The 13,235-nt window shown below is 43.9% G+C and overlaps 1 protein-coding gene and 1 non-coding gene across 2 annotated transcripts in view; one reads left to right on the plus strand and one right to left on the minus strand.

The window, feature by feature from the left end:
- LOC142486159 (uncharacterized) overlaps positions 1 to 13,235 on the plus strand; it is an 83,781-nt gene that overhangs the window by 1,147 nt on the left and 69,399 nt on the right. The window contains exons 2-9 of the mRNA XM_075584817.1: positions 730 to 819; positions 1,478 to 1,540; positions 1,702 to 1,958; positions 11,637 to 11,755; positions 12,036 to 12,139; positions 12,208 to 12,385; positions 12,468 to 12,588; positions 12,673 to 12,764. Of these exons, the coding sequence (XP_075440932.1) occupies positions 730 to 819; positions 1,478 to 1,540; positions 1,702 to 1,958; positions 11,637 to 11,755; positions 12,036 to 12,139; positions 12,208 to 12,385; positions 12,468 to 12,588; positions 12,673 to 12,764 (1,024 nt within the window). The remainder of the gene's footprint in view (positions 1 to 729; positions 820 to 1,477; positions 1,541 to 1,701; positions 1,959 to 11,636; positions 11,756 to 12,035; positions 12,140 to 12,207; positions 12,386 to 12,467; positions 12,589 to 12,672; positions 12,765 to 13,235) is intronic.
- Positions 5,871 to 6,011, minus strand: LOC142486161 (U4 spliceosomal RNA). The gene has a single exon (XR_012798828.1). It is a non-coding gene; the product is annotated as a U4 spliceosomal RNA (small nuclear RNA).

Below are 13,235 nucleotides of genomic sequence, written 5' to 3' on the forward strand. Positions count from 1 at the left end.
TCCCCTAAGAGCACAGCGATATATACCTTCAGGAAGAGAGTATATATGAGCCAGTGAGAGGGAGTCAAAGGGCAGAACGAAGATTGCGCTGGAGGCGAGCCCCACCAATCAGAGGTAAGGGGATGGAGCCAAGAGGGCACTGGGGGCTTGCTTCTCCAATCAAAGGTAAAGGGGTGGAGCCAAGACTGCTGGTCAGGGTCGCCGAAAGGGACGGAGAGATGGAACAAATGTCCCAGTCACAACGGCTCAGAGGTCCGAGCCAGCTGATGTCAGAAGTTCAGGCTGCTTGGAAGTTGAGCCAACTTCCTCATCCAGCCACCGGGCCCTCCACTGCTGGGAACTCCCTTCTCCCCACCCCCTGTTAGGTACGGCTGGCAAGAAGTTTGCCTAAACATTCTTATCTGGCTGCCGGGCCTCAAGCTCCCCTCTGCTGTTTTCCATCTTTGATGACTAGTTCCCCCCAGCTAGGTAAGATTATGAGTGCATTCTCCCTCACCCCCCTCCATCTCACCTACTCAGTTACCTGGGGTCAAGATCCAACACTCTGTCCGGGGCAATGGAAAAGTTTTTGGTGGTCTAGTGTACCAAATCTGAAGTGCCCTGGATTTTCCATTCTTACTTTAGCATTGAATTCCTTTCAGTCATTATTATTAGGGTGCAGAAAGTGGGAGTTGGGGAGATAGGGATCATGGATCGGTAGTCATATGTTTAACCCTCATTTGTTTACAGGACGGCATTGGCGGCGCAACACTCTGCTTACCGCGCTGGCCATCAGCCTGGCACTGATCCTTGGCTTACTGGTGGTTGGCTTGACCAAGTGTAAGTATACCTCTAGGACTATATAGTTACACTTGGTCAGTCTTTTGTACTGTAAGCAAAGCGACTTAATGACAGTAACAAGTTTAATTAGTTAAAGGGTCAGTCCCATGAAGGAGCAAAGTGAACTAATGACAGTGACATGTTTAATTAGTTAAAGGGTCAGTCCCATGAAGGAGCAAAGTGACTTAATGACAGTAACAAGTTTAATTAGTTAAAGGGTCAGTCCCATGAAGGAGCAAAGTGAACTAATGACAGTGACATGTTTAGGGGGTTCCCAGATAGGAGCAAAGTAATCTAATGAAAGTGAGATGTTTAATGAACTACAGGGTCAGTCCAATATAGGAGTAAATTGAACCAATGACAGTGACTGATTTAATGGGTTAAAGGGTCAGTTCCACGTAGGAGTAAAGTGAAGTAATGACATGTTTGGGGGGTTCCCTGATAGGGACAAAGTAATCTAATAAAAGATTATTATAGATTAGAGATAGTAATCTAATGAAAGTGAGATGTTTAACGAACTGCAGGGTCAGTCCAACATAGGAGGAAAATGAACCAATGACAGTGACAGATTTAATGGGTTGCATGATCAGAAACACCAAAGGAGATACAAAAGGAAGAATGTTCTACCGTGTATAGTGACAATGAGTATCTCTTGCAGACTCTGCTATGGCCACCGAGATAGAGGCGCTGAAAGAGGAACAACAAAGGGTCGTGGCTCTGGGTGAGTGTGTGAGAGCAATGGTGTCTAATCTGACACCTCTAGAGCTATAGAGTGCTGAGTCCCATCTGTAACTACCCCTCTCCCTCTCTCCAATGCAGGCTCCTTCCTCATATATAATGAGGCCCACAATAAATGTGCTGATGTGCGTTCGTCCTCATCAGGCCGCCTAGAGATAACAGCCGCCACATGCTTCCCCCTGTCTTCCACCCGACTTTTTCGCTGGCTGCCAGGGGCCCAGCTCCTGAGTGTAAGGGCAGGGCTTTGCCTGGGAGTGTTTAACAAACCCCAACCAAACCTGGCAATTCAGTTCCTACCCTGTGGAGCCAAGGCTCTGAGCTGGCGCTGCACCAATGAGACGCTATTGGGCCTCCATGGGAACGAGCTTTACTTCAATTATGGGAATAACCCAGGGGGGCTGGTGATTTTGTTTGCTGGCAACGGGCCTTGGAGTCGTTGGAGAGCCCTCGGATCAGGGGGCATGAGCGATCTGCAGGAAGGGGGGGTCTGCGCTCAAGCCTGTGGGAAGACATAATATACTGGTACAGCTAATATAGACACTGAGCTGTCTCCCTATAAAAAACAGAGATACGTATCTCTACTGTATATGTAAAGAATAAACTATCTCTATACCTGAATATACAAGCTGAGCTATCCCTCTATATATGTTCTTGCTTGACCTGAAGAAGAGAGAACTCTCGAAAGCTTGTCCTATGACATAAATTTAGTCCAATAAAAAAGGTATCACCGAATACTGAAGAACTCATTTATTCTGCACTATCGCAACTGGACTAACACGGCTATGTTCTGCTTTATATATATATATATATATATACAGTATATATATATATATATACAAAAACTCTGCTAGAGTTTCTGTGACTGCCTGATGTATATCGTGGATTAAACAACTTTTCATTTTGAGTGTGCTGCGGATTTTATCTTTTTGTGTATATATATATATATATATATATATATATATATATATATATATATATAGTGTTCGACAAACCTATACATTTGCTCGCCCCGGGCGAGTGGATTTAACCCCCGGGCGAGTAAATATTGGCCCAAGCAGCACACGTTTGGTACTAGGTGGCGAGTAGATTTTTTCATGTGGCAAGTAGATTTTTTTGGTGATTTGTCAACCACTGTATATATATATATATATATATATAGTGGTCGACAAATCACCCAAAAATCTACTCGCCGAACAAAAAAATCTATTCGCCACCTAGTCCCGCCCTGCTTTAAAAAATAAATAAATTGAATAAATTCCTAGTAAAAACAACTTTCGTTTATTGAAATAAGTTTATTTATTGTATTACATTATACTACAATTAGTCCTGGTTACGCGCTTGCATGCATGCACGTGCGTGCGTGTGTGTAAATGTCGGATTTACAAAAAAAAGCCAGATGTGAATGACTACTTTCCTGCACCCTTTACCAGTGTCTGGATGCCCCCGCTTCACAATATCTAAAGCAGCAATCCCACCTGGGATCTTACCTGATCCGCAGTCCCTCAATGTCCAGGTACCTCATTCCCACAATGTTATAAGTTGGAGGGGAGGCGTTCCCTACCTGTCTTCTGGGTTAGGGGGGATTCCGATGTCTCCCATTTGAAGCTTGAGAGGCAAATCTGGAAGAAAGCAGTATAGGTTATTTCGGAGTAGTATAGGACAGTTAAGATATATAGGGTAAATAAGATATCCAGATACAGAGAGGGGAGAGAGAGAGGGGAGAGAGACAGGGAGAAAGAGAGGGGAGAGAGACCTAGAGGGAGAGAGACAGAGAGAGAGAGGGGAGAGAGACAGACAGAGAGAGAGAGAGAGAGAGAGAGAGAGAGAGAGAGGGGGGCAAGACAGGGGAGAGAGACAGAGAGGGGAGAGAGACAGAGACAGAGAGGGGAGAAAGACAGAGAGGGGCGAGGCAGAGAGAGGAGAGAGACAGAGAGGGGAGGGAGAAAGAGAGAGACAGGGGAGAGAGACGAGACAGGGGAGAGAGATGATACAGGGGAGAGAGACGAGACTGGGAAGACCAGAGAGAGGGGAGATGGGGGAGACCAGAGAGAGGGAAGATGGGGAGACCAGGGAGAGAGAGACAGGGGAGACCAGGGAGAGAGAGACGGGGTGACTGACTGGGGGGGGGTGACTGACTGACTGGGGGGGTGACTGACTGGGGGAGGGGTGACTGACTGACTGGGGGGGTGACTGACTGACTGGGGGGGAGACTGAATGACTGGGGGGGTGACTGACTGGGATACTGGTTGGGGAGGGGGTGACTGATTGGGGGGCACCTCTGGTGTCACACACACACACACTCCCATACACACACACACTCTCTCTCTCCACACACTGGGGGGGAGAGAGGAAAGGCCGCGACCAGCACCACCACCACCACGCTCCCTCCCGCCCATCTCCCGCTCTGTGGGACCGGGGGGAAGCGGGGACCTGGGGGGACATCCCTGCTCCCATCTCCCGCCCCGCGGTCGGACACAGGGAAAGGGGGGCACATCCCATCTCCCACCCCGCGGGCTGACACGGGGACCGGGGGAAAGCGGGGACCTGAGGGGACATCCCCGCTCCCACCTCCCGCCCCGCGGGCTGACACGGGGACCGGGGGGGAAAGCGGGGACCTGGGGGGACACAGCACCGGGATGGCTGGGGCTCGGCCCACCGCAGCCTCCTGGCCCAGGATAGCTACCTCGGCTCTGCAGGAGGGGGGGGTGCGTTGGTGTATGCGTGTGTGTCCCATCCCCATGTACCTGGTCCTGTTGCCGCTGACTCCGCCTCATGTCCTCTGCCTGATGTTGCCATCAGGAGCACTCTCCCCTCAGGCCCCGCAATACTCCTGGTGGCTCCTGCCTGACGGTGCCCCGCCCCTCCCACGCTCCTGTAGGATGAGGCTGAGGGGGGGGGGGGCAGAGGGCTGACACTGCTCATGTGGCGCGCTGCTTTAGCTGCGCAGCCATTTTAAGTGCAGTTGGAGGAGGAGAATGCCAAAATGCTGCTCCTCCGAAACAACTCGCCAGGGGGTAAAATGCAGTCGCCCCGGGCGTCCACGGGACCGTATTTGTCGAAGACTGATATACATATATCTATAAAAACACAAAAAAAAACAGGCGCACTCATAGCGTATAAAAGTATAACAATAAATTTATGGAGTCAAGGATTTAAAAATACACACTCACAAACATAGCAGAATACAAAGCAGTTATGAGTGTAACTCAACCAGCCAGGCACGGGAACCAGATGATGGGTAGTTTCGGTGAAGTGTCCGGTCTAAATGGGCTACAGCAACCTCTGTAAGTGCCTCCGGAAATCAGCCAGACGCAGAAACCAGATGACGGATGACTTCAGTAAAATGTCCGGTATAGGTGAACTGTGGCAACCTTTGTAAGAGCCTCCGGACCAGGGGAGCACGAGGGACGCCGCTTTCCTCTCAATCAGGCGTCACACAGTGAGTTCTCGGCTCCAAATGCCGCGAGAACTCAGTGAGGTAACTGGATTCAACCGGAGAAAGTTCCCATGCACGCAATGAATGACCGGCTGAGATACACATCCAAAGAAAACAATAAAATGCTGTGTACAAAGGTAGTGAGTGATGAAAAAACAATTGAACAATATCACCTCCACATAGTAATCTCTACGCGTTTCGTCTCAGAGAGACTTCATCGGTATATGTTTCATTGGTTTGACCTGAAAGCCTGACTGTGCAATAACAATTGTTATTGAATTATTTTACAATGCATACTTATTCCAGGGGCTACTCCTACATTTTTCATTTGTATGCCAGTCTTCAGGGCATTTTCCCGTATCTCACAAAGTTTAGTCCACAGAACATTAAGAAATGACATATGTTCCGTTTAGGTTCTTGCTCAAGACCTTGATGAGGTGGGCAGGCTTGAATCATGTTTTGGTCAAAAGATGCAACCAAATGACTCCTTTGTCACACAGACGTACCTTGTAAATGTAAACATGACACTAGTATGGTATTTGAGCCCAAATTGGTAGGAGAGAAGGATTTGTTCTCTTGTTTTCCATATATATATATATATATATATATATATATATACGTTATATATATATACACGTTAGGCCAATGGTTTTACCATCAGCAGTGACCCTTGTAAAGGGAGGAGGAGCGCGGTAATCCGTACAGTCTTCCACAATTGTTTGGCCAATTCTTTTCCTTGCTGCATACTCCATAAGGGCATTTTATGATCTTGTTAGTGATACTTTGCATCATAGGGGTAGGTTATCATCTCACCTGGTTCCAGCTTGGCTTAGTTTCCTAAAGAATGGCATTGTCTATATTTAAACACAAAGATCAGTCTCTCGTGAGACTGTCAAAAATTGCTAATGCTGACTATATTGCAAGTCATCACAGCGGGGTATTGGGAAAAGTTTTCAACTAGCAATAATCACGCCTCGGATTAACCTCATGGGCTATGATACTGCCACTGCGCAAAGTTAACTTTCTACTGGCTTAGTGAAACCACCAGCCCACAAGAAGCCCTCATTACAATGGTGGCTAGCCAAATGCAGGAGCTGGTTCAGTGCTATGGATTGTGGGAGTTAATATGGTAATTCAACTGTGAACTAGAAAGAATCTCTTGCAGTTCCACAAACAACCACTTGCAGTGTATCTGCATGCAAACGCTTCAGCCAGAGGTGTATTTGGGACCAAATACATGATATCTCCTCTCTCACCAGTGACCTGACTGTGAAATAACAATTATGATTGAATATTGCTATTTCAAACCTACTGGAAGTTGCTCGAAAACATGATCTCATATGAAAAAGAAATGTTTTCTCGCAGTGATATTCATGTCTAATGTGAAGGTCACACATTTAGACTTCAAAAAATAAAATCCATACAGATCAAATGAGCAACTTCAGTAGCTCAGGGACATGGCATGTACTTGCTTTTATATATGTAAAACTTCAGCACCCGGGTGGGTAACCCCCTCTTAACACCAACGAGATCATAGCAGATATACACACTCGTCATGCAGATAGTATGGACTCATTCATGGTAGGTTTGGTAGGGAAATATATCATCAACATGGTTAGTGAATTATGAACATTATTACAACCACTTTCGACATAACACCCAAGGTCTCTGTGGCGCAATTGGTTAGCGCGTTCGCCTGTTAACCGAAAGGTTGGTGGTTCAAGCCCACCCAGGGACGTCTGTTTTCCACCTGACAGCTCTTTTCTTCACTAGTTCTGCCCATGGAATCAAGTAGCCGGGAAAACCCCGAAAACATTCACATCCCTGATTATATTGTACCCACTTATCTCCTTCAAGACATTTAATGAGATTTTAAAATAGAATGTCTGATGACTAATTGTCGTTTCATGCACTAAACAAAAGACTTCTTTTTCTATGCATCAGTGTTGGTATCTATTACGTGAAGTTGCTTGAGAAACGGGATGCCAGAACAAGAACTATATTAATACTGCTTTTGTTGTGGTGGAAATACAACTATTTGGTGATAGATGAATCCTAGTGAAGAGCACAGGATGATCTGCAAACCAAGATGTGATTGGTAACATCTGGGGACAATAGGTCGAGTGTGGTCATTGAGAGCGTACAATTATTTCCCACCTAAGATTGCCTCACATGTGATAGATATGTCAATTTATAGATAGAAAGATGCGTTAACAGTTAATAACTGCAATCCTGTGATAACACTCAGTACTCTAATGAACATAACATAACATGCAACATTCTAAGAATTCTGTTTCATATTCTAAATCAAAGAATCACTTGTTTGTATAGTGTCTGGTTTCTAATAGACCATATACAGTGTGAATCATTTTACAAAAACGTGTTTAAAAAATAAATTATATATATACATAATTTGGCAAATATTGTGGGATTTTTGCAGTTCTGTTTCATAAAAAGATCAAAATAAGTAACACAATTTTTTTTTGCAGAAGATGGTTTTGATCCATTGACCACATGTTAACAGAAGACTGTGTGCAAGTCCCTTATACTTGTTTTGTTTGGTGTTGGTAATAGACAATATACATAATTGTACAATGAAAAAACATTATATCAATATACATGTATGAAAAGTTTGGCAAATAAAGTGGCATATTTGTAGTTCTGTGGTCTAAAATGATAAAAAAAAATAGGTAAATAACAGAAGAGAGTGCGAATAGCCGAGCTGTTAGGAACACTGTACTGTCAGTAGGTTTCTATGCCTCTGTGCCCTAGAAAAGCATTAGAAAGTCTTATAGCTCAGTGGTTATGCTCCAGGCCATTAGTACAGGAGAGCTGGGTTCGATTCCTGGCTGGGATGTTCATTTTTTTCCATTTTATTTCCTACTGAGTGCGAATAGCCGTGCGGCTATTTGCACTCAACTGAACTGAGTGCGAATAGCCGAGCTGTTAGGAACACTGTACTGTCAGTAGGTTTCTATGCCTCTGTGCCCTAGAAAAGCATTAGAAAGTCTTATAGCTCAGTGGTTATGCTCCAGGCCATTAGTACAGGAGAGCTGGGTTCGATTCCTGGCTGGGATGTTCATTTTTTTCCATTTTATTTCCTACTGAGTGCGAATAGCCGTGCGGCTATTTGCACTCAACTGAACTGAGTGCGAATAGCCGAGCTGTTAGGAACACTGTACTGTCAGTAGGTTTCTATGCCTCTGTGCCCTAGAAAAGCATTAGAAAGTCTTATAGCTCAGTGGTTATGCTCCAGGCCATTAGTACAGGAGAGCTGGGTTCGATTCCTGGCTGGGATGTTCATTTTTTTCCATTTTATTTCCTACTGAGTGCGAATAGCCGTGCGGCTATTTGCACTCAACTGAACTGAGTGCGAATAGCCGAGCTGTTAGGAACACTGTACTGTCAGTAGGTTTCTATGCCTCTGTGCCCTAGAAAAGCATTAGAAAGTCTTATAGCTCAGTGGTTATGCTCCAGACCATTAGTATGGGAAACCTGGGTTCGATTCCTGGCTGGGATGTTCATTTTTTTCCATTTTATTTCCTACTGAGTGCGAATAGCCGTGCGGCTATTTGCACTCAACTGAACTGAGTGCGAATAGCCGAGCTGTAGGAACACTGTACTGTCAGTAGGTTTCTATGCCTCTGTGCCCTAGAAAAGCATTAGAAAGTCTTATAGCTCAGTGGTTATGCTCCAGGCCATTAGTATGGGAAACCTGGGTTCGATTCCTGGCTGGGATGTTCATTTTTTTCCATTTTATTTCCTACTGAGTGCGAATAGCCGTGCGGCTATTTGCACTCAACTGAACTGAGTGCGAATAGCCGTGCTGTTAGGAACACTGTACTGTCAGTAGGTTTCTATGCCTCTGTGCCCTAGAAAAGCATTAGAAAGTCTTATAGCTCAGTGGTTATGCTCCAGGCCATTAGTATGGGAAACCTGGGTTCGATTCCTGGCTGGGATGTTCATTTTTTTCCATTTTATTTCCTACTGAGTGCGAATAGCCGTGCGGCTATTTGCACTCAACTGAACTGAGTGCGAATAGCCGAGCTGTAGGAACACTGTACTGTCAGTAGGTTTCTATGCCTCTGTGCCCTAGAAAAGCATTAGAAAGTCTTATAGCTCAGTGGTTATGCTCCAGGCCATTAGTATGGGAAACCTGGGTTCGATTCCTGGCTGGGATGTTCATTTTTTTCCATTTTATTTCCTACTGAGTGCGAATAGCCGTGCGGCTATTTGCACTCAACTGAACTGAGTGCGAATAGCCGTGCTGTTAGGAACACTGTACTGTCAGTAGGTTTCTATGCCTCTGTGCCCTAGAAAAGCATTAGAAAGTCTTATAGCTCAGTGGTTATGCTCCAGGCCATTAGTATGGGAAACCTGGGTTCGATTCCTGGCTGGGATGTTCATTTTTTTCCATTTTATTTCCTACTGAGTGCGAATAGCCGTGCGGCTATTTGCACTCAACTGAACTGAGTGCGAATAGCCGAGCTGTTAGGAACACTGTACTGTCAGTAGGTTTCTATGCCTCTGTGCCCTAGAAAAGCATTAGAAAGTCTTATAGCTCAGTGGTTATGCTCCAGGCCGCACGGCTATTCGCACTCAGTAGAAAATAAAATGGAAAAAATAAACATCCCTGCCAGGAATGGAACCCTGGTCCACTATGCGAATGGCCTGCTGCATAACCACTGAGCTATAAGACTTTCTGATTTTTTCCTGGTGAATAAAGGCATAGAAACCTGTTCATAACAGCTTGGCTATTCACACTCAGTTAAGTTCTACTGAGTGCGAATAGCCGTAAGGGGACAAGGGTTCGATTCCAGGCTGGGATGTTTACTGAGTGCGAATAGCCGTGCGGCTATTTGCACTCAACTGTGAATATCCACTGCCGTTTTTTTGTTTGTGTGTTTTATATATATATATATATATATATATATATATATATATATATATATATATATATATATATATATATATATATATATATATATATATATATATATATATATATATATATATATATATATATATATATATATATATATATATATATATATTAAATAAATATTGTGCTTAAATCTAGTTGTCAATAGGATAATGATCCAAACTGATGTCTTATCCTATCCAGGTTTCATGTGTTTATCCTAATCCAGAACCAGTTATACCTACAGTACCAACTAGTCACATGTGACCACAATTGGCTATTACTGACCAGCTAGTAGGAATACAAAATGATTTGGATAGTACTGTAGTGATCTGGAACTGTAGGTTGTATTCAAATGATCTGAAGAAAAAGCTACAAAGCTTGAGCTGATAAGGGTCTTGACCTTTACAGTGACCCTTTGTAAACCTCACTGCATTTCTAAATGCATTATACATCCTGTAATATAAATGCATTAGAGTAGCTTCAACTTGATCCATTGGTCCAGTAGTTATTACCAGACCCAATAGTCTTGCATGTACTTAAAGCTGCAGTTCAGTCAATATCCTGCGTGTGTGTTTTTTTAATAAATCAGTTCTGACGTAAGAGAAAATACTTTTAGCATTTTCTGTTTTTAAAAAAACAACTTTGAAAGACCAATTTTCTTGTATTCTATTTTAACAGCCATTTGCTAAGGCACTGCCCCTTCATGTCCTGTCACAAGCCCTGGCACACCCCTTTGTCGGCCCTGCCCTCCCTCTAGCACATGTCAGTGCAGGAATGCTCATGAATATTCATGAGCTTCCACTGAGACAGAAGCAGAAGAAAAACATATGCCAGGTCTAATTATGTCACCAAATTTCGCCTATCAATACATGGAGAACGAATTGACCTGCAGCTATACAGTTCTTTAGGTAATTAGAGATTGCACACATGAAACTATTGAAGTAAAAAAATAAATTAAAAAAAAGACTGAACTGCAGCTTTAAATGGTTATCGGGACACTGGTCATGCATTCTTGATGAGGGGATGTTCTATTTGCTGTACTGTGATCTACTCTAGCATTATGGTGACTTGGCTGGAGTTAGCTGGCAGATATGGATTTCTATTAGGGGTAGATATGCAGCACTATTTAAACACCATGATCTCCTGGTTCTTAAATTGAAGGACTAGAAGATTCTCTGATATTGATTGACCATAGTGATCTAGTGATTCTTAAATGCACCTTCAAGGAGTCCTAGTCATGCACTTGGGATAACAAATGATTTGTTCATTTAGTGTATTGTCAGGGTTTATTTTATTTTATTACTGATGTCAAACCCATACATGTCACCTATAACAAGAATAAGAACTGTAGATGTAACTAAATCATCCAAAGAACCTGTCAGATATGGTGAAAGCCCAGAGGGTTTTCTCTGTATGATCAGGAGCAGCATAACTCCATAGCAAATAGCACAGCCCTTCTCCCTCACCCTCTCCCCCTTTTTTACTAGATGTTTGAAAGGACTATATAGAGAACTTTCAGGTCTACATTCCAACATTTGATAGGGACTCTGAAAATGGGATTTGCAGGAGAATAACTTCACTAACTACTGCACATGTGTCCTGCATAAGTCCGTACTAGAAGTTGTCTATGCTACATAAGACAAACTGTTGGGAATGCAAATTCTTGGATCACTGGTGATATTGCCTGTTTAGGACTTGTTGTCATTGTCCTCCCTGCAGATGACTCCAGACTGGCTTGTATACAACACAAATCTGACCTATAGCCCAACCCCTTCAAGGAACTCTCCCATCATCAGGACCAACCCAGCTGTGGTTCTCATCCAGTGCTATTACCCCAGGTGAGTATTTGATAAACAGTTGGAGCACAATTGACATTTAATAATTGCCATATACTAAATTACTACCAAGGTAATTGTTCTTAACACACATTGGAATTATGAAATTATTGGGGTGAGTTTAATCTACTGTAAAATACAGTATCTGACTTGGAGATAAAGCACTCCAATCTGTTTCTATCAGAAGTTTCAGACTTTGATGTACTGTAGTCCTGCTGATTAAAAATAAATGAAGCCCCAAGCTGGTTTACGTGGCTGGTGATTCTTTGGTTTTTCTTTGCAGATACGACAATGTGAGCAGCAAGCCAATCAAACCAACATGGGTTCCCTTTAGTTCTACAGTGTCTGTGGAAGAAAAGCTGTCCTTCTCTTTGTTCCTAATGACTGGTAAGTGCATGACCTTTTTGTAAGGGTAGGGGTCTGAATTTTCCTTAACCCTTTCTATCACCTTGTAGATGACTGGAGCTCTCAAAGAACCTCCACCGTGTTCCAGCTGGGTGACATCTTCCATATAGAAGCTTCTGTTGACACTGGGAACCATGTGCCTATGACCATCTATGTTGACAGCTGTGTGGCCACATTGTCTCCTGATGTAAACTCCAACCCCGGTTATGAGATTATTGCACTGAATGGGTATGGCATTATTTGCAGCATTCCTAATCTGACTAGTATTTATCCCATGACTTTCAAGAATGACCATTTCTTTAATCCACAGGTGCCTGCTGGATGGGAAACTGGAGGATTCCTCCTCTGCTTTTATATCCCCGAGGCCTCAACCAGACAAGCTTCAGTTCATGATCGATGCCTTCAGGTTTACTGGGATAGATGCCTCCATGGTGAGAATTCTCCTTGCACTTTCATATAGGCAGCACCTTCTGGGGGATACTGCTGGCATGTGAACACAATGTGCTTCTTCCTAGATCTACATCACATGTCATCTGAGAGCAGCTGCAGCCACTCAGGCACCAAACTCTCTTAACAAGGCTTGTTCCTTCAGTAAAAGCAGCAACATGTGAGTATTTGAGACCAAGTCACAAACTGACTGGCTATCTAAATATTATGATGCATTGGAAGAGCAGCACACAAGGATTGTTCCGACTAGAACCATGCAGTCGTAATCCTGTTGGGCCATCAGACGTCTAACAACTTTTGTAGATTTGCTGTCCCTGTCATGTTCCAGCAGCTCTGAAGGTAAGAGACTCTCTCTGGCTTGTCAAATCCCCTGGATGGTGTAGATGCCTGAATGTGTCTACAGTGTGAGGGGGAATACTATAGGACCTTATTCTGTCATCCAGGGATGTTGGACAGGACATTTAACACTGTCCAGGCCACTTCATGACTGAATATGGTTATATGGTATTCCACTTCATAATGGACCCATATTTGGCATCTATGTCATCCAGGGGTTGGAGACCAGAGACTACTTGTTCCCTTCAGAGCTGCTGGGGACTGAAGCTGTGTTCATGGCTCATACATGAGGTTA

Source organism: Ascaphus truei, unplaced genomic scaffold, assembly GCF_040206685.1.
Source record: "Ascaphus truei isolate aAscTru1 unplaced genomic scaffold, aAscTru1.hap1 HAP1_SCAFFOLD_759, whole genome shotgun sequence".
In the NCBI taxonomy this organism is placed as follows: domain Eukaryota; kingdom Metazoa; phylum Chordata; class Amphibia; order Anura; family Ascaphidae; genus Ascaphus; species Ascaphus truei.